Consider the following 22214-nt stretch of genomic DNA (forward strand, 5'->3'; position numbering starts at 1 on the left):
CTCCTTTTAGGGCTGTCCCCTGATATTTACCTCCGTAATCAAGAAAAAGTGTGCTACAAACACACGTGCACATAAATACACACACACACACATCCCCTTCATGCTCTCTCTCTTTGGAAAGCAGATGAACTAAATTGCCTGCAGATTATGAGCTGGATCCATAGCTGATATCAGTCAATGTGGCTCCACTCATGCAGGAACTGTTCCTGTCAAAATTGAAAACCACCCCAGGAGACTGAATATCCATTCATTTTAATCTTAGCTGGGCAGTTATCATCCTTAGTTAACTTTTCAAATGTAAGATTTGACATCTGAACTTTAATCCCATACTTTGGGAAAACAAATAAAAAAGCCATTAGTACCTAGATAAAGAAGTTGGCTATGCATAACTCTCTATTATTATTCAATCAGATGCTCCTCTGAGAAGATGCAGCTTCTATTAATTCACCGTTTGCTTTGTCTGTGTTCCTGACATGTTCAGACTACAGAAGATGGTGCTGAATGAGTTTTGTTGCTGACACTTTTATGCTGTGTGATTCACAACAATGCTGCAAATCTGAGTAGAGATTTTTACAGTTATTTAGGAACAATCAGTTTGAGTCAGGCACTCAAATGCCTTTTAAAATGTGACCACAAGGTGCCAAGGAAAACATAAACCTGCAAATGTAAGGACAGATCCTCACATTCCTCAGTTTCCATTAACTCATCTTTTCTCTGCAGAACACTGCAGTCTTTTTGTGAAGGTGCTTTATACAAGCTTAGTGATAACTTTGTTATGTTCTTATTGTGGTATAAGTCTGAGTCAAAATAACACCACCAAAGTCATTGGGAGGAACATCATTTATGCTAGCTAATAATGTGCTCTCTTTTGTGCTGATCAGTGGAGATTAAATAATGCAGTTACAGAAGTATCAAGGACTCAACAAGGAAACATTTTGCATGACGCTTATATTACTAAATAAACATTTTGCATGGTGCTTATATTACTAAAACAAGAAGGGAAATTGCTGAAGATATCTGCAGCCTAATGGTGAATACATGTGGGGATCAAGAATCCTTGGTCAGATAAAAGGAAAGGTATAAATTGATGAGTTCTCCTAATCACAATTACAAAAGGAATTGCTAAATACTCTTTTTATTCTGGTTTCCTATGGAAATGATGTAGAAGGAGATCTCACCACCATCATGTGCATTTGTCTGTATCTGTCCCAGTATCTTCCCAATCCACTGGCCAATTCTACTCAGTGCTAGCACAGGAACAACGAGCTCAGATATGATTATTTTTTACAATCCTTGAGAAAATAGGCAACTGTGGAGAGGAAAAAAATGTGTAATTGTTGCAACTGAGTGAGAGAAGGAAACAAAAATCTAGGCATTATATCAGAGAATTTACATGAGATTGAGGCCACCGGGAAAGATTTAATTCATACTCATAGCTTCAAAAAATCAAATGTGAGACTTACAGTCTTTGGAAGCCTGGTTTTACTAGTTTGGGGGTCAATCAGGAATGGAGCCAAATTATTTGTTTGGTGTTGGCCAAAAATATGGAGTTTATTGGTTTATGGCTATATTTTACTTTCCTCAGGCCAAATGGAGGAAAAAAAAGAAAAGAAAAAAAAAGAAAAGAAAACTTAATTTGTTTAAACAAACCTTTGAAAACAAAATATTTCATCTTCTGAGTTCTTTTGTTTTTTAATTCTATTTCAAACATGAAGCCAAACTAAATTTCAAATCTTAATGAAATAGTAGAAAAATTAAAGTTTTAACATCCAAAAGATTTTCTGTTTATTTCAGTTCAATAAACAGAAATTATCACAAGTTGTGAGTGGGCTATCATTTTGTAACTGTACTTCTTGTCCAAAAAATTCTTAGTCCGCAGAATTTTGCTGGGTTTGGTAGTGCATCTGCTGCTCTGTTGACTGCCTACAGATCATCAATACCTCATGCATATAAAGTCTAAAATAAAATTAACAGAGGGCCAAAAGTTTCAAATAATTCAGTAGAGTTAATTAAAAGGCTGGAGAATGGTGACACCAAAATGACATCAGTGAAAGCAGCTAACATAGGTAATTAATGCCATGCTTCAGGGAATACGCTGAATGCCTACTTGGTCAGAAAGAAATGTTCCCAGACCTCTGTGTGTAGCACTATGGAAATTACCATCAGCAGTTACTTGTGATTTATTGATGTGATGTTACCATCTGCCTCTCTAGAGCTAATTGCATATTCCACAGCTGTGCTCTCACTGCCCAGTCATTAGAAGAAGATGCCTTTACTGATATATTGAGCCTGACCAAAAATTCTGAGGTCATGTGCGTAGTGATATGACATACAGACTGAAGCAGTAATGGAGGGAATAGAGGGGATGGAGTATCTGATAAAAGCATATCATTAAGGTAAAATATCCTTTTCTAAATGTCACTGGTGCTCCTTCTCTTCAGTGGAAATAAAGCAAGACTGTGATATTAACTTCTATCTTGTATTTTCTTTGAATTGCTCAGCAGGTGGGTTATACTGCCTTAGATATGCTTAAACTCTTATGTCATCTTTGGGTACAGCCCTAGGCTTTGGCTGTACCTCTCTGAAAGATCATCTGTAGTCAATGATCAGAGGGTTGCAGCACCTCTGCTGTGAGGACAGGCTGAGAGAGTTGGGGCTGTTCAGCCTGGAGAAGAGAAGGCTCCAGGGAGACCTTCTAGCAGCCTACCAGTACCTGAAGGGGCTCCAGGAAGGCTGCGGAGGCATTTTTTACAAAGGCAGGGAGTGACAGAACAAGCGGTGATGGCTTTAAACTGGAAGAGGGTAGATTTAGATTAGATATTAGGAAGAAATTCTTGTCTGTGAGGGTGGTGAGACAGTGGCCCAGGTTGCCAAGAGAAGCTGTGGATGCTCCTCCCTGGAAGTGTTGAAGGCCAGGCTGGATGAGGCTTTGAGCAACCTGGTCTAGTGGAAGGTGTCCCTGCTGATGGCAGGGGGGTTGGAACTGGATGAGCTTTAAGGTCCCTTCCAACCCTGACCATTCTATGATCCTATGACCTGTTTCCTCTTGTCTTCTTTCCACATGACTGCTTCTTAATGTGCTTGCAGACTGTTGGTGTGGACATGCCTTATGGCATGTTAACATTCCAGACACACTCATGTACGGGAGATCCTGCATGTTGTGGTCAAAGCCAAGCCTAAGCAGAAAGTCACAAACATAGCTGTGAGTTCCCAAAAGCACCTAAGACATTCTGATTGCACCTCCCAGGTGTAGATCTCCATCCCATGAATGAATTCTACCATTGATTTTTGAGGGAATAAGAAGATACAGAATTTTTTAAATGTTTTCACCATGATTTTAAACTATTATTTTCTGTTTCCTTTCCAGCCCTGGTGTCGATGTATCACTACTGTCTACAATTATTTTGTGGTGACCAACTTCTTCTGGATGTTTGTGGAAGGCTGCTACTTACACACGGCTATAGTGATGACTTATTCCACCGATAAGCTGCGGAAATGGGTCTTTCTCTTCATAGGATGGTGTAAGTGCCTCATGTGTTTAAAATGGTGTTAAGTTGTATCTAGCATTAAACTGATAAAGTCAAGAGCAGCAAGAATAAACTTTAAAAATCCCACTGTGGTGAAACCTGACATTCAAGCCTATCTTTGTCAGAAACACCTGAGATCAGGTTTAGTTCTTCATTGTGGTGATGACATAAAGCTAACAGGTTATTCCTGGATTTATCTTCTTCATTTAGATCCTCAGGCACCTGGTATTAAGGAGAGAAAGAGAACTCCTAGGCTTAGCATTTTGGGAATGCGGCAGTTCATACTACGTCCCTTTCATTTTGATCAGCAAAGCAGTGATCACAGCCCCTTATACACCACTGTGCAACACAACATGAAACAGAAAAGGCTCTGTACATGCCCTTTGGACCAGTCTCAAGAGACAAATGAGACAGTTCTGAGTGAGGAGCTGACTAGAAGAGAAGCCTAATTATCTGCCAGTCCAACTTTACAGCTGTCTTTTGGACTGCTGAAGGATTTGTTCCTAGAAAACAGCCCTTAACAGAGCCATGTCATCTTTATATTATCCTCATGGCTACTCAAAGACAGAAAAATAGCTCATTGCATGCTGTTACCTCCCTTCTACTGCATCAGCCTGGACCAGAGCAAAGGATGCTCCTTTTCCCTAGCTACATCAATATAGTCTGGTCCAACAGTACAGCCTAGAACCAACTGTCAGAGGAGCAGTTATGATGAAAAGGATGTAGGGCTTCTAGTGGATGCAGGCTGAGTAGTACCCTCTCATCATGAGTAAAGTAAAGCACGTACTGTGCTGCACTAGGAGTGTGGCCAGAAGATTGAGGGAAATTACTAAGACTTTTTACTCAGCTTTGGTAAGGCTGCCCTTGGAATACTGCGGTCAGTTTTGTATCTCTTAGGTCAAAAGAGATATGGAAAAACTCAATATTATCCAGAAGGCTGCCAGTATGCCTAAGAGTCTAGAGGACATAACCTCTGAAGTGAGGCTGAGGAAGCTCAACTCGTTTAATCTGGCCAAGAGGAACCTAAGGAAGGATCTGTTAGGCACCAGGAATTATTTGAAGGATAATTACAAAGGTGATGGAGCCAAATTCTTCTTGGCAATAGCAGATGTTATGAGAAGGGGCAATGGCCACAAATTACAGACTGGGAGATTCCAGTTGGACATTAAGAAAACACAAAATTTACCCAAAAGGTAGTGCAACACTGGAACAGATGACAGAAGCTGTGGAATCTCTGACTCTGGAAGTACTGAAAATTCAGCAGGGCTAAACCCTGGCTGAGGTGGGCTAGTGTTGATACACTGCTCTACTTTCAGCAGGAAATTGAACTGGATACCTTAAGAGGTCCTTCCCAACCAACATATCCATGATTTGAACTTGGCCAGGAGAGGTTTAGCAAGAGAAGTCCCTTGCGGGCAATTTGTTCGCTTGAATGCAAAATCTGGAGTCAGGCAGAACTAGTGAATTTGGCAGTTCTTTTTCTGTTGAAAGAGAAAAGGTGGAAAAAAAGTCACAAATCTTTTCTGAAAGTAGAATGACATATTGTTCAGAAATGCCTCTTCCTCTCAGAATTGAGTAGAAGTAATTGAATTGCAGTTCTGAAGGCAGAAACAGCCTTTAGACCGAAATATGTTATTCAATCCAAAATCAAACAGGAGAAAAGAAGAGTTGTAGTAGAAAGAATATGTTTATGTTGGAAATTGATTCTTTTTAAAAAAAAAATTATTTCAGTGTTTTCAATAGAACAATCACAATGTCTCAAGTATACCAAGATAGGATGACTTATATTTAGAGTCTTCCCCTTCATTAACCAAGACACTCCTCATACAAACCTGAATCTATGTCTGTCTATCCATCCATATATGGGTTGTGAATAACTCCTGATTTTTTGCTGTTACAGGTATTCCTTGCCCAATCATCATTGCCTGGGCCATTGGCAAACTATATTATGAAAACGAACAGTAAGTGATGTTAACATTTGTGTTTATGTGACTCTCTAAATAAATTAAGAAATGCCTGTGGGCTGAACTGGTAATTTAGAAATCAGGCTGATTGATAGGAAAGAGGAGAGCTCAAATCACCTCCCTCCAAATCCAGACCATCTCAGATTTCAGAGCTCTACTTGAGTTAACTCCTGAAAATACCTTTCCCAAATATCTTTAGCCAAGCCCTGAAGCTGTCATTTGATAACTTTATTTACAGTCAGGCTATTCTCCTTCAGTGGGAGTTTTGCTTGAGTAAGACCTTGGTAAAAACTAGAATTGAGTGCTAAAGGGTTTAGCCTTCTGGTTGTGGAGAATTCAGTTGACAGTCTGCCAAGAACAGTCTTATGGCTGGAATTTTTGCATTTCTCTTTCTGCCTTTTCCAACTGGAAGCAGTTAATGCATGAAAATTTAAAAATATGAGCGATAAATAGGCTTTTATGTTTTGGGAATTTTTCCCCCAAACGTCAATACTGGTCAGATATAGGTCAGCTTGTACTTTTCAACTAGTATTTGGATCAATGTCTATTGTCTGTTATAGCTCCATTCCTTAACCTTAAAAAAAATTATTTTCTCCATGAATCTATTTTTCATATGACCACACTGTTTGTCTGTCTGTAACGCATCTGATTAAATATAAGTGTCTACCTTGTAGGTGTCTGCATCTGCACTAATCTGTGGTCTGTTATGATCAGCGGTGATCAGTCAAAACAATAAATGCAGTCTGGGGTGCATTTCATCTCATCTGGAAGGAAATGTCCAAAGTAGGTTGGATGAATTAGACTTATATGCACTATTTCTCCTGACTCTAATGGAGATGGATAGGATGACTGGCTGAGCTTTGGGCATCTGTGCTGTAGGGATGGGAGGAATTGTGTTATGCACTAAGTTCCTCTTCTCTGCTCCTCACAAACTTTCAAATTCTTGACCAATCTCTCTTCTGTAGCTTTAATGGTGACTTTGAAGGTGATAATCTAATTCCCAGCAGTTACATATCAATCAGACAGACACCCTTTCACTGAGGGAAAAGTTTTGTGTGATTCCATCCCTGCCTACAGTACTCATACAGGAGAATTCATACTGTAGTCTTAAAATGGCAAGAAAAACTTCAATTGGAACCTGTTCCTTGAATGTCAGTGTCCAAGTCAATCAGCCATGGGAGATAACTTCAGATCACCAGATTTCCCTAATTTCAGTGCTCACAGATCTTCTTGTTTCTGAATGGGTAAAGGATCACAGCATGCTGGGTCTACTTCATAGTCAAGTTCCTTGTAGTTTTTGCCTTGCACAAGCCAGAGTAGCTTGGCAGCTATCTCATTGTGCTGAAGTAGGACTTCCAGCTCTACAACTAGAACTGAAGGAATTAGTCATCTTAAACAACACAAAATAAAATAACCAAAGCTTGTATCTTGAAACCTGAAGAGGCAAAACACCACATGCTTTAATAATGGTGATTCAACATCAAGGTTTAAACTCATTTTGGGAGACTGCTCATCGCTTCCAAAAGAAATAAAGGAAGGTAGGACCCCTGATAGAAATGTGCCACAACATCTGTGATCACACTGCACACAAGGTGGCTGGATGGAGAAACCACCGCATCTGTGCCAGTGCATTCTGTCACCATCATTTTATACATGCAAAATGAATGTGAAAGCATCTCCCATTGATGTATCATAGATATGAAGAAAGACATGATATGTTTATATATGTTCATATAGGTATGTGTGCTACTTGTTACCAGCAAAGGTGTAACTGGCCCAGATCCTGCACAACAAAAGAAACAGGAATATAAAACACAGTCAGCAGGGAAAGAAAGACAAAGTGATCCTGCTTGGTATGCAGAATATCCAATCTGTTTCTGTTGAGTCTCTAGGCTCTTCAGTGGATTATAAAATGGAGCCTCCCTATAAGGGAGGTGCCAGGTTGCTCTTGGTAGACCTAGACAATTAAACCTTGGTTTTTTTAAACCTTGGGTTATTTTCACCTTTCTGTCTTTAATGTTTGGTGTTTGCCCCGGAGTGAATAATTCACACACTACCTCACTGCACATAATAGCTACTCCAAATGCATTGAGAAAGTCCTTTTGGCTTCTGCCCACCAGTGTGAGGTGTAAGGGCCTGGAGCCTCAGTGTTGTGCTCACTTATTGTCAGCAGTAGGGCCAAGATTAATATATTTTACTCTGCTTGGGAAATCAAGACGATTTCAGTATGGATGCTTCAGTAGTGCCATTCATTTGTTCTAGCACCTTCACCCAAGCAGACAGGCAGAGGTCTTGTAAAAGAAGAGCTGATAAGTACATAAGCTGTAAGGCAAAGGCTATTAAATGAAATTTGCTTTTCACATTTGTAGTAATGTCCTAGGTGGGTGAGACTCGGGGAAGCAAATGAACTGAAGCAAAACAAGAGATGTACAACTTGCTCCATTGTCATAAATATTCAGTTGCCTTCTCAAGCATGAAAGCATATGATACTTCAGGTAGTCCCTGCCCACTGAATCCCAGCCTGGGGAAAAGAGCAGATAACGTGTACTCTCCTGCAGCTTCCAAGGCTGTTTGGATATCCCAGAGAACAATTCAGAACAAAATGGGAAACTTCCCTTCTTCATCTGAGTATGCATTTGAATTATAAATTAAGTTGTTTTGAGGTTGAATTGGGGTTTGACTTATGTAGCTTGTAATAGTTTAAGAGCTCAAAACAGCACACTGGAAGAATGTTAAGAAAATACTTCAACCAACTTCCTAATTTTTTCATTTTCTTCTTACTAGAGATGATGTTCTGCATATTGAGGCAAATATAACTGGTACTCTGGCAAATATCCTGTCTGGAGTTTAGCAGTTCTCTAGCAAAATCTGACAACTCTGAAAAAAATACTGTTAAGACTCAATAAAAAACCCACACAAATGATTAAAAATTATTGTAGTCATTTCATTGATGGACAGTTAGTAAGGGGAAGAACATTAGTAAGATCTAATTAACAATAATGATAAAACCAGTGGTGGTTTTTGTTATGTAAAGGACTATCAGAGAACCATGAAGAATATTAATTAGTGCTATTCAACAGAAATGTGTTTACACATCTAAGTCTAATCAGAACTGTCTTCCTAAATTGTTCTCTTCAATATTCAGGAAATGTTTGTTTATTCTTTCAGAGGTAAGAAAAAAAGAAAAAAGAAAGAAAAAAAAGGCTTTTATTTCACACAGATGGAATTAAAATTCTGGTGCACCAAGTAATTTTCAGTGGTTTAGGTTTCTCTTTTTGGTTTTAAAGAAATATGCAGTGCTGATTTTATTGTGGAAATAATAGCTTACGTTGGATTTAAAGGAAGAGTTAAGATGATGACAGGCAGAAAACTTCACAATATCTCAGCTAAGGTCTCAGTTTGAACAGTTAGACTGTAAATATGAAATACAGCTAATCAAATGCAGCCATACGTAATGTCAGTGGCATATCTGTCCTCTCACCCTTACTTGCCTGATTTAATGGGTATATTAGTAATGTTTTGATTACAATGCAACAGATCTGTTTTATAGCCTGATGAGATTAACACCATCCTAGAAAAGATGCTTTTTTTTTTTTTTTCTCCACTAACACCTGGAGCATCAAGCTCCCATGGGGATGCCTGTGTTGTAGAAGTCTACCTTTGGACGCAACCTTGTTCCCTCAAAGTGTGAAAGTGTATGTATATATACGTGATGTTTCACTCAATGCCACCTTGGTCTAATACTGGATTTCGGATAATAAATGTCAGCATTTTGCTCTTCAGTATGGTCTTACAGTTCAGCAATATTAAAATTCCAAGGAGCAATGATCAGCCCTTGCCCTGGAACGTCATTTGTGCTCTTCCAGCTCTGTTCCAAATTCTCTGCTGACTTTTCCTAGCCCACTAAGTTCTGCCACATGCCTCAGTCTGCTTCTTATTAGTCCCTCTGCTAGATTCCTCTGCTAGAACAACCAGCTTCCCAGAAACTCATCTTCTAATAGCCCTTGGTTCTCTGAGTTTAAGACAATATACAATAGTTCTCCCAAAATGCTCTTCAAAAACCTCTCTAAAATATAGGTCTTGAAAGTTCTGGACAGTTGTGTTTCCTGCCTTGGCATAACTTGTAATTCATTTTTCTTCATATCTTTCCATCTCCATAACAAGATAAAAAAAAAAAAAAAAACAACCAAAAAATCAATTTCATTCATTTAAAGCTGCCCTGGGGATTCTTCTTGGGAGGGAGAATGTTATTCCAAGTCTTGCTCTCATCACCAAATTGTAAGATTAATTGAAAAATTATCAATTTACACTAATTTTCAGTAAGTGCACCAGGAATAACAGACATGTTTTATATTTATAAAATATTCAAAGCTCTCACATTCATTTGGAACTCAAAAGATACAGAAATTGAATCAAGAAAAGGCAAACAATTATTTGATACTGAATTGTGTTCCTCGATATCTGCTGCATATCTCAACATTTCTGTACAGTCAGTTCAATAAGAGCATTTTGCAACAGGCAAAGAGCTCCTCTATTTTAGCAAGCAAGACATTTTGGAGAAAGACTTTGAGGGAAAATAATTCCATCTGAACCATAGCTTTCCTTATCTCAGTTTATTTGCCTTGAACTCATTAGGTCACGTCTTCTATTGCACGTCTCTGCAATTTCTTGAGACAACAAGTGTTATTTCTTGCATGCTTGTAAAAGTGCAAATCTACACCTGTCTCCATGGTCTCTTTGGCTCGAGATTTACCCTTGTTTTCATGTCTTCAGTGGCACTAAACTTATCTTTTGTCACAAGGAGAGCACAGGGAAGGCGTAATTTTTGCTGTGTGGACTTGTTATGTAGCATCCACAAAAGGGAAGAAAACTCTCAGACCCTTGAACTCCAAAATCTCCTTGCTAAGGGATCTGGAGCTCCAATGACCTAAAAATTAAGGCACTATGATAGCAAAGTTGCCTCTGCTTGGTGGAATCAGGATCTAGACCATGTGGCTGTATCTGTAATATTAAATTAGCTATGCCTGGAATTGTTCCTGGGGCTGGATTCCAAATAGCATGCAATAGTTCACAACCATATTATTAAACCTTCTTGGCCTGCAAATCAGGGTAGCTGCAGTTTGTAGACTATTGGGAATATCCTCTGGCTCATGCTAGGTCCAGATTTGTTCCCCAAGAATAGTTTGGTAGTTGTCTATTATTTGGCCTGAGGCAAAACTGCAACAAGGAAAATGTAACGGCATAAATAATTGAGTCCAGGCCTAAACTCAGTTTCTTGTTCATTTACTGACATAAATATAACTGATTTATTACTCTCAGTTAAGAGAATGGCAGGAACGTCAGTATGGGTCAGTGTGAAATCACAGACTTAGTCTGTTGTATAATGCAGCAGGGAGAAAAACAGTTGTAATTAGTGGAAGTAAAAGTCAAACCAGCACTCAGTCATACATGACACATCCAGGCTCTCTGCTGGTTTAAAGCCCTTGAGTTTATCTGTGCTTTTGCTTAACATAGGTTGATTTCCTTTTGGTGATGTTGGATCAGGTATTCTCTAGCTTCTAGTGATGCCTCTGTACTGTATGCTGGATTTGGTAGTCACCAGCTTGGTTCAAAGCCAATGGGATGAACTCCTTATTCATCCAGTACCTTACTGAGACATTTCCATCCAGCTTGAGACATATTTGCTGTAAGTAACATCCCTTTATGAAACTGAAGTGTCGCTGGACTTTGCAATAGAAAACAGATTTTTTTCCTTACAAAGAATATTTCTTTCATCCCTTCTTCAGACCCAGCAGGATACATCTTCTACATCCTCCTTATAGCAGGTTCTCACATTTCTTGGAAATATTTACAGGGAGAATAGCCAAAAACATAACGGGAACAAGAATGGTCTAATGGGAGGGGAAAATGGGGCTCAGATTTTTGTCCAAACCAAAAGTGCCTTTATAGCAGAAAACTCAGTCACTTGCCCATTATGTACATGATTAAACAACTTGGGTAATAAGGGAACATATCTCTGTGGTGTCCTTGATATTAAAATCTAAAAGAAGTGCATTCCTCTTTATAAATTATTTTCTTATTTGTTTTGTTTCTTACAGATGCTGGTTTGGAAAAGAGCCAGGGAAATATATCGACTACATATATCAAGGGCCAGTCATTCTTGTTCTTCTGGTAAGCATGTATGTGGGTGGAAGTACACTGCCATCTCCCACTGAGGGATTTGTTAGGCATCTGTGATGTTCCACATCTACTTTTATGTAAAAAAAAACACAAACAAGGACAAATGTCTTCAGCTGTTCTCTGAAATTGCCACAGTAACTAACACTGCAGGTCAGAATTGCAGTGGTCTGGTTTGGGCTGTTTCCTTGACCTTAGGCCATTCTTTCTACCTCCCTCTGTAATGCTGTTTACCTTCCTTTGTATAATGTTTTGAGATGTAGGAAGGAAAAATGTTCAAAAACAGGAGGTATATTATAGTATATGTTCATCCACTTGAAGCTCTTCAGAACTAGGACAATTCTGTCGTGCACACTGATTTGAAAAATATTGTCATCATGGTAAGGAATTGCATCTCCTTGTACAGTCATTTACATCTTCTTCATCCCCATCATTGCTGTTTATTTGTTTGTTAGCTTTCCTGTTGTTAAATTTCCTTTTCAGTGCCGCTTACAGTTAACAGGCTGTTTATCTGTTTACCAACATCCTGTCCCCTGTTCCAATGAGCAGTAGGCAGAGGGAGAAGCAAGCTCATTCATAAATCATTTTGAACCTTCAACTAAAATGCAGTGATGCTTTGCCAGAAAATACTGCAAGTGGAGGGGAAAGATCAATGCTATTAGAAAGGACAACGCTGAAAAAAACAAGCCTACTCTTCCAATCCTTTGTGGTTAAAGCCACCTAAGAACGTGGCAGATATGCTAACAGAGAATTCAGAGGGCTCGCTGCGGTCCCCTCTCTTAGAGATCCAAGACTCCGTATAGCTGAGTCCAACACCCATGGAGAAGGTGCAAATGCTCCAGAATAGGCAGCCACTGACAGCTTTTTCAAGGCTAAGAAGCCTTGAGCTCTCACCCTGTCATTGCATTGTGATTCAGCATGAAGAAAGCTTCTCTGCTGCCTAGGAAGCCAGCTACTAATCTAAATGTTTTCTAACCTGAAATCCGGAGATTTAATTTCTGTGTTAATTATTAAGATGCAGCAAACAGATCATATTGTGCACAGCTGAAAAGAGAAAAAATGTAGTAGGAGTCTGGTTTTATGTGAAAATACATTATTTTTATGTTCTAAGGAGAGAAATACAATTGGTTTGACACACGCAGTATAGTTGTGTGTCACCAAAGGAGCCATCCCAAAAACACAAACAGCCTCACACTAAATTGACTCATTGATACAGCAACTAACTCATGAACAAATCCTATTTAGATAACACAAGGTAGCAGGTTTGCGATACTCAGAGCATTTAGTTTCACATCATTGCCTAGAAGTCTATGAATCTGTGAATCTACTATTACCCCTTTAGTCAATAAGACTGTAAAATCCTTGGATAGCATCTCTGGCGGATACCATAGGTAGTTTAGAGTCATTAAAATAACTTTGTTTTCCCCAGAACAGCACTTTCTATTTAGAGACCTCAAAGAGGCACAGAAAATGGAGGTATCATTGGAGGCTGCCTCTTTATATACAGGTTATTGTATTTGCCTCTAATTTAGAGCAGCTTTGAGACTCCTCTAAACTGAGGCTATACCACCATCAACTGACATCGTGTATTGAACCTTTCTTCATTGGCCTGCACTTGAGCTCTAATTAAACCATTAATGAGATAACAACAGTAATTGCACTGTGGGGTGGAAAGCAGCTGATAATTTAGAGAAGTAACATTAGGGAAAGCCCTTCCTTCACTCTCCTTATGATTACTGCCATCAGAATATGGAAATATAATCGAAAACACAAACCTGAAAATGTGTTTTTAAATCCTGTTACAATACACTCCTGATTCCTAAAATATGCCCCCTTCCTTTTTTTTTTTTTTTTTTTTAGCTGACAGTTGAGTGTTGTGTTTATAATTAAAATACACATCCCCACAGTGTGTTAAAGCAACTTGACAGGCTCATTTTTGATCCTTACGTGAATAAAATCAAATTGCATATAATGACTCAAGCATCGGTTATTATTATTGAAGTTACTGGACCCTTTCAAGGGTGCTGTGAGAAATGCTGGGTTAAGAGCACTGAAGTTTGATGTCTGCCATGTACTCAGGGCAACAAAGTCAAACATCACCCCTCCAGTATGTCAGTATGCCTCTGCCTTAACATAGATGGGGACAAAGTGCTGCTTTCCTTTTCCCTCCAGTGAACAACAGTCACCAGAAATGGAAGACATCATAAGGATTTCAAAAATAGTCCAATTCTGTGACCTCTTTCAGTCACAGCTAATGAGTTGGATTTGAACTAATGAAGAATTGAAATGTTCAACTGAAGTTCATGTTGTATGAAAGAACATACAAGATAATTCCGTGTACTTCTGGAAAGATAGAGACATAGAATCACAGAATGGTTTGGGTTGGAAGGGACCTTAAAGATCATCCAGTTCCAACGCCCAAATGAGAAACATGAATTCTGCTAGAAGAAATTAATGTTATTTCCAAAAGAGGGCTCACACTAAAAGCTAAAAGTCTAAAAATTCAATCAAATTAGTTCCTGTCCACATGCGAGTACTCAGCCTGTGGCAGTTAAAATTGGTTTCAGCCACCTTAGTAAGTTAAGAGCCAAGTGCCCAGTGTACAGCTCAACTGAGTTTTGGTTACCTGTTAGACAGAAGTAGCATCATTATGTGTTCTAAAGACACCATTACATCAACCAGTGGCAGTACGATTAGAGTGATTTTGGTGGTAAATATTAGTTCCAGAGGGATAAAACCTGCTTCCAAAGATGCCAAGTCTCTTTAAAAGATAGGAGGATTTTGTCAAAAATTATTTTTGTTGGTTTTGATTTCTCATTTCTTTTTCTCTATGCGTTGAACTGCTGCAGCACAAGATAGGATAACACCAGGAAACAGGTCATACAGGACTTCTATGCCTCACTGGGAAATAAAGATTGGACAAAAATAAAGCCCTTTGATCATGGTAGCAATCCTCAAGTCCATTTTTAAACCATATTATTCTCTGTTATATCTCAGGGTACAAAAACTTTGAACAATGTAGTAGAGAGATTTGTTTGATTGCTTTCCTGCTTCTCTTTAGAAGAAACTTGAACATTGACTTCAGCTGAAAAAGAGGGGAACAATTTCAGAGACAATTTCAGAGGCAAAGGGAATTGCTTATAAGTGATGATCCTGAATATTGGGTCAGAAACCTGTATTTGTATTGACAAAAAATGTGAAGGAGAAAATGTAGGTAGTCATTCTTCTTTGTTTCATTCCTGAATGGATTTTGGCTTGAACATATCCCAGGAGAGATCTAACCATAAAGTACATTGTATGCTTCTGAAGGTAAAGAAGGGGCAAAGAGTTAAAAATACATACCAGGGAACTGAATTTCAGCCTGATTTTATTAAGGAAAATACATTTCTTGTGTGTAGTTTTAAATGTAATCCCTGTCAAAGAACTGGTGATCCATGAAAACAGAGCAAGATGAGAGGATGAACCTCGGAAAATAGGCACTGGAGGCAGTTAACTGAGCTGCTTTTTTCTCAGTAACTACTGTTGTGAACTGACCCCAGGTATGAACTGCTTGGCAATATTTCTCAGAGCTAAAATTGTATTAAATTTTCAGTTTTTCAAACAGGAAGATTTTTTTTTTCCACCTCGAACCTTACATTCAGTTTTAATAGATTTTTTTCTCTTGTGCTTGAGAACTGAACAGGTTTGTAACCTCTATTTTTTGGGTCTCTTTGAAAGTAGCTCATCACAATCAATTAACTGCTGGCTTAAGTGGGTATAGGACCTGATAGGAAGACCTGGAGTTCGCTTCTGTCTCTGCTTTCATCAGTTATTTACTTTTGAACAAGTTAGATTGCTGCTCCAGGTCTCAGTTTCCCCAGCTATAAAAGAAGCTTAATGATACTTATCTTCCTTTGTAAAATGTTTTGAGATCCCTGGATAACAAGTGTCCTAGAAGAGTTAAGTGTCCTTAAGAAGATGGGCTCATCCTTATTGCAATGTGGAATTTTGCTCAGGAGACAGCTGACACATGTACCAAAATGGTCTCTATGATGTGCTAATCATTAACGATGTAGCATTTTTATGGTGGCAAGATCAAAGCTTTCCCCAGTACTCAAGGTGTAACCGCACAAATGGATTTTTATAACAGCATCCTCTTCTCTGTTTTATTTTCTTTTTCTTTCGCAGTAGAATCATAGAATCATAGAATGGTTTGGATTGGAAGGGACCTTAAAGATCATCCAGTTCCAACCCCCCTGCCATCAGCAGGGACACCTTCCACTAGACCAGGTTGCTCAAAGCCTCATCCAACCTGGCCTTCAACACTTCCAGGGAGGGGGCATCCACAACTTCCTTGGGCAACCTGTTCCAGTGTCTCACCACCCTCACAGTGAAGAAATTCTTCCTAATATCCAATCTAAACCTCCCCTCTTTCAGCTTAAACCCATTTCCCCTTGTTTTGTCATTAACTGCCCTTATGAAAAGTCCTTCCCCAGCTTTCTTGTAGCCCCTTCAGGTACTGGGAGGCCGCTGTAAGATCTCCCCGGAGCCTTCTCTTTTTCAGGCTGAACAGCCCCATCTCTTTCAGCCTGTCTTCATAGGAGAGGTGCTCCTATGTAATCCAAACACTTTTTGTTTCCTTTCTTGAGTACCACTGGGAACAGAGATGAAGTTTTCAGGGAGCTAGCTGGTGTAATTCCAACATTTCTTTTGTGAATGAAAACACCAAAGCTTATAACTCGTCACGTAAAGTTAAGATTGCTTTACTTCCCCATTGTGTTACCTTTATATCATGTGATTTCGTGTGCCATGTTATTGCCTGGTCACTTAGTATTGTGAGTCCCTATACGGCTCTTTGCAATCTGCCTTTATTTTTGCTATCCTGAGTAGTCACTAAAAATCTATCAGCCTCCTCCTCATTTCCTTTTATAGATCGCTAAGGTCTATGTAAAACAGCACAGATTTACCAGTAGCCTCTCTCCATTGAGAAAACAGACTATATATAAATATATATATATTCCTACCCTTTATTTCCTGTATTTCTATGCATAATGCTCTTCCCTTCAAACCTCTAACAGCCAAATTTCTATAGGAGCCTTTGGAGAAACAAATTTTAATTCCTTCCAGAAACCTGAGTAGACTATCCACTGAATCTCCCTTGTCCCCATGCTGACTCTTTCAGAGGACTTCTCAAACCATGTAATTCTTCCCCTTTACACCTTATTTCTACAAATGTTTTTCTTTACAATGCTTGCAAAGAATTTGTCCAGCTCCAGCTTAGCTTAAGGTTATAGGATATAGAATATCTTATTAGAATATCTTATCTGGTGTTCTGGAAGACCATGTCATGTAGAAAGTTCTAGTAAATATCTGAGGTTTTTTAGTTTTTCAAAACCAAGACTGTGGAGAGATATGATGGGTTTTGTAAGTATGTCACAGAGGAAAGTTGAGGTACTTAAGCTTATTAGCATTATTGACAAAAAGGGAATTGTCATAAGTGACCATGAGTATATTTAAGCTAAATTAACAAGACTTAAATATACTCATAGAAGTTTTTCATAGAAGTAGGCTTCATTAGCTGTCTTCCAACAGAAGTAAAGGAATAGTAACAGATTTATTAATATTGCCCACTTGTGCAAAAGATGTTTCAATGCAGCTGTTTACAATAGCTGTAGGACTTGACTCAATAATTCTTCCCATCCTGTGTCCTAGTTTATCAGTGTAATGGCACTGTACAGTGTTCACACAAAACTTTTTTTCTTGAAATGTGCTGCTCTCTGATTCTGCATTATCCTAACAGCACATAGGCATTTACACTTTCACAGAGCACAGCTGTCTTTCTGCTGTCCTTTTGCGTACATCTTTTTCCAATATATCTTTAAAAGTATTGCAGGTAGGGGAAACAGGTTTATTAAACAACTTAACCACTATTTATGGAATTCATTCCTTTCTGATATCATCCAATAGACCAAATCTGTAGCATCTTAATCTTGATCTTCACTTCCTTTTGCTTGACTGTAATGCTCCACTCAAAATGTTGCATTTCACATTGCTAAAGTTCCTTTCTTTTGATCTTCTAAAAAAGTCTTAAAGGTTTGTTCACTTGCCATTTTATGTATAGAAGCATTGCACCTATGTATGTATCTATAGGCAATTCAGTTTTGGTTTTTTTCTGAAAAGCATTCCATAGTTCTGTGCAAGCATCTTCCTTGCTGATATAATTGCTTCTCTGAATATCTTAGTTACTGCTGACTCTTTACACATATGCTTCCACTTCTGGATTATTCTGTTCTGAGACTGAGAATTTTTTTTTAATATTATTGATACATCTTTTTCATTTTCCCTTCTCCTTCCTATCTGACTGTCTTATGTTTTTTCTCAACCACTGGATTGCTGATTAATTTAGTTTTCCTATTGATTTTTTAAAATTTTCTTCTCTCTACAGATTTCCAGTTTTTCCACTGCTACCAAGGTTGTAGTTCATTATGTGCAAACTGTTGACACCTCTGAGTTTTTCTTAGAAGACATTTATCATAATTTTGACTAGTTTGTAAGCATGCTGTCATAGCTACACATAGGGTAAAAATAATATGCTAATTTGATTAGAGTCCATCCAGAATTTATCTCCATTTCTGCTATGATTGCTATTACCGTCTTCCTGTTGTTTACATTTTGTAACTGTGGAGTCAATAGCATCAAACAAGGTGTCCAATACCATGTACACTCCTACAATGGCTCTTTCTTTCTATAATTTCTAATTCTGTTTGTGAGATGTTCCACAAACAATAGGAAGCTCATATGACCAGCATCATTTGCCCAGAAAACTTTATCCAAAATTCAGCCTGTCAAGACTTACTCTAAATACTTTCCAGATAGGAAATCACATTTCATCAGTTTGTTGCTGGATGGTTCCTCTTTGGAGGAAGACTCTCTCTTGAGTCTTTTCTTACGATTCTTGCTGTCAACACATGGCAACTTGAACCTGCACAGCCTGGGGGACTGCCAGGTGGACTATACACAGCAGTGTGTGTTTTAGGCTGTCAATATCATCTTGGTCATTTTCAGTGTGCTGGTGTGATGAGTTGGTTGTCGAGCAGCTATCACTCCCTCCAGATAAGAACTCTCTGTGTACCACTGTTATTTTTCCAAGGATATTTGTTTACTGGTGTTGCAGCATTCAGTGTGTTCCTGGCTTGAAAGGTGAAATAGTTGGAGAGAAGCCCTGTTGAGTCACATGTGACTGGAGACCCCATGGTAGTTGTCTTGACTGGGGAGAGACCTGCAGTGTGATTCTTTGAGTGTTTTGAGTACAAGATGTCTCAAGATAGACAGAAGGACCAGCATAGTAGTAAGTGGATCACAGGTGGGGTTATAAGATTTGAAAAGAGGCTGTGGACATGCTCATGCATGGTGCAGGGCAGAGGAAACAGTGTGATCCCACCACTGGAGTTGTGTTTGGACTTGGGTTTAGTTGACAGTGTGGGCAAATGCAAGGGTCTGTGTGCTGATGTGTAAGACAGACATTAGGTAAGGAAGGTGTCTGTTCATTTAATACTCACTCCCTTCCCCACCAAAACATTACTCCCTCCCATAAAATCTTCCAGATGTGTATACTCCTGCTCTTCTTGCCCGAAGAGTTAGTCTTTCACTGCTGCTCTAAGGAGTCTTTTCCACAGTCGCCCTGATCCTGACCATCCACCACATTATATCATGCTCTTCTTAATTGCATCTCATTATTCCAGATCAGATAGGGTTTTCCAGCACTTTGCTGTATGCCAAAAGGAGTCATTGTGGTGCCTGTGAACATTTGAAGGGGAAACTTTTGTGATAAATGGTCCTGTTTGAGAATCATGTCAGAACAGTATGATAGAACAATTAAAATAAGGTATTGATAAACTGGCAGACTACTCATTTGAGGTCAGGATGGCAGTATATAATGCTCCAGCTAAAATGACTGCTCTGATGCCAATTTGGGTTACTTAATCCCAGGGTGGATTTTACCACATTGGATAAAAAATGCAAAGTCTAAATATAATAATATTTACATTTCCTGAGAATGAAGAGGAGCAAACATTCTAGGAAGCACAGAAGTGCAATCTCTCTGTGAAGCATAAAATAGGAAGCCCAGCAGAAATTAACGAAATAAATGCTATTTGCCCATTAAATTCTCAAAAGAGGAGAAGAGCTTAATGACTTCCCATTTAAACTCCTGAGCCTAAGGTAAACTGCAAAGAAGTCTTCAAAGCCAGTGTTCCCTCTTTCACGCATCTTGGAATGTTTTGGCTATTTCATCTCACTAAAGGAGATAAATTTCCTCTCAAATGGAGTTTGGTTTTTATGACAGAAAATTTTTATGACTAAAATCTTTCACTGAAAAGTTTATTTTGGTTGAAATGGGTTTCTGGGTTTGTGGGTTCAGATTATAATTGATCAGTACCAAAACAGGTGGTCCAAATGTTTTTTGGATCACTGACTTATAACTGCATTTTGGGGCTCTGAATTTTCATCTCCATTTAGAAATGGAATCACTAAACTTCCAAAGTCTCAGCAAGATAGGAAAACTACTTCTTTCCCATTGGTAATTGCAGAGGGTCTTATTCCACCAATAAGGCTATTCTTAGCACATCATAAATAAAAGTAAGAGAATCAGAAATAAGCTGGTTTATTCTGTTTTCAAGATCTCACCTTTGGATTCATTTTATCTATCAGTAAATACCAAGGGAAAAATCCTTAGTTATATTTTCCATTATGAAGCAGAAAACATGTATAAACAGAAATGAATAAAAATATCAAGAGAGATTAAAGTTAAATAAAGAGGATGCAGTGTATGCCGTCATTACTTCTCTTAAATGTCCATTCATCAGTCTGCATTTATGGAACTGATGTGTGGGTTTTGTTAGAGCTGTCGAGTTCTGAGATAAATTAATTTGTTGACATAGGGCTCCAATAATAACAAGAAAGTCCTTGACAAATAATTGTGTACTTTGCTATATACAGTACAGAGGCTCTTTTCTAGGAAAACTCACTTTGCAGTAGTAAGATCTTTCTTCCTTTGAAACGCTGTATCTATATAATGAAAAAACACCAGAAGCTTCACCTTCTTTGCTTGTAAATCAGAATAAATCTGGTAGTCACTAGATAGATTCTCTTTAGATGAGAAAATAGTTCCATTTTCATTTCAAATACTTCAGCTTTTGCAGGCTGTGTGCAGCAGCCTGTTCCCTGTTTGATTCCCAGATTGTGTCTTCTGTCCTGAATGAACAGAAGCTATCATCCCTATGAGCTGTGGTATCAGACCCAGTGTGGAAAAATGGACAAAAAAATTCCTCGTGATTATGCAGTGAAAATTGATCTTCAGATTAGACCTCTTTGAGTGCTACTAAAAGGTCCTACTGAGCCAAATGTCTTTCTGAAATGAAGGAATGTTCTTTTAAAAGAAATCATTAAAATTAAACACACTGAAATGTGTTTTTAGTAGGCAAAACCAGAAACAAGTATTTTGATATTACCACATTTGCACAGAATCATAGAATGGTTTGGGTTGGAAGGGACCTTAAAGATCATCTAGTTCCAACGCCCCTGCCATCAGCAGGGACACCTTCCACTAGACCAGGTTGCTCAAAGCCTCATCCAACCTGGGATCTTTTGCCTTGGAATTTTTTGCTTGCTAAGCTCAGCCTTTGAGAGGTTATCCTATTCAAGTCTTAAAGATTTCCCAGAGAAACCTTAATAGAGACAAAAGAGAATCCTTGATTCCTATCCCTGGACGCATTCAAGTCCAGGTTGGATGGGGCCCTGGGCAGCCTGATCTAGTGGTTGGCAACCTTGTCCACAGCAGGGGGGTTGGAACTAGATGATCTTTAAGGTCCAACCCAAACCATTCTATGATTCTATGTTGATGCCTCAAAACATTTTTTAAGCTTTCACATAATATAATATCACAGATCCTCAGTAGATAAAACCACATTCATTCAGTTGAAGCTCAGGTGGGATACTCCTGGACAATCTGAAGATTACTAGATGATTTGTATAGACAACTAGTTAAAGTCCATGCACTATTTATCCAAAAAAACTAATTTAAAATAAGCCAAATGAACCACTGTTGAAAAGTGCCTGTTTCTCTCCACTGAATGTAAATAGAGGCTGGGATAACCAGCTGCCTAGAAGTAATCTGCAATGGAATTATGCCAAGACAACTTGCCTCCTTATGCTTCCTGTTGCTCCTGTAGACAGTTATCTCTTACCAGCCCTGTGTCACATGTACCAGTGCCACCTGTAGGCCTTAGCCATGCAAGAGTGTCTCAAATGCCACTGTGGTCTGTGCTTGGGTGTCTCCCTGAATGTGGCCTCCCTTGGGATGCTCAGCTTCTGATGGTACCCAGCACACAGTGAGCATCAACCAAGACAGTCAGTATTACTGTTGCCAACCATATGAGCAAGGCAGCTGTCACCAGGGACCAGTGCAAACCTACGTGAAAATCTAGGTGAGAAGTATTAATGCATCCTTTCTGTATTTCTGTCATCATTGTTGTCTTTCTGCAACCCTTGGATAGAGGGAGCTTAGGGG

At 38.8% G+C, this 22214-nt stretch overlaps 1 protein-coding gene across 1 annotated transcript in view; it reads left to right on the plus strand.

Annotated features, from left to right (window-relative positions):
* LOC104524294 (corticotropin-releasing factor receptor 2) overlaps positions 1–22214 on the plus strand; it is a gene marked incomplete at both ends in the record, with an annotated part of 54661 nt that overhangs the window by 25644 nt on the left and 6803 nt on the right. Inside the window, 3 exons of the mRNA XM_010167114.2 lie at positions 3368–3521; positions 5428–5488; positions 11590–11662. Of these exons, the coding sequence (XP_010165416.2) occupies positions 3368–3521; positions 5428–5488; positions 11590–11662 (288 nt within the window). The remainder of the gene's footprint in view (positions 1–3367; positions 3522–5427; positions 5489–11589; positions 11663–22214) is intronic.

This window comes from Antrostomus carolinensis, unplaced genomic scaffold (genome assembly GCF_000700745.2).
Source record: "Antrostomus carolinensis isolate BGI_N321 unplaced genomic scaffold, ASM70074v2 scaffold25654, whole genome shotgun sequence".
Taxonomy (NCBI): domain Eukaryota; kingdom Metazoa; phylum Chordata; class Aves; order Caprimulgiformes; family Caprimulgidae; genus Antrostomus; species Antrostomus carolinensis.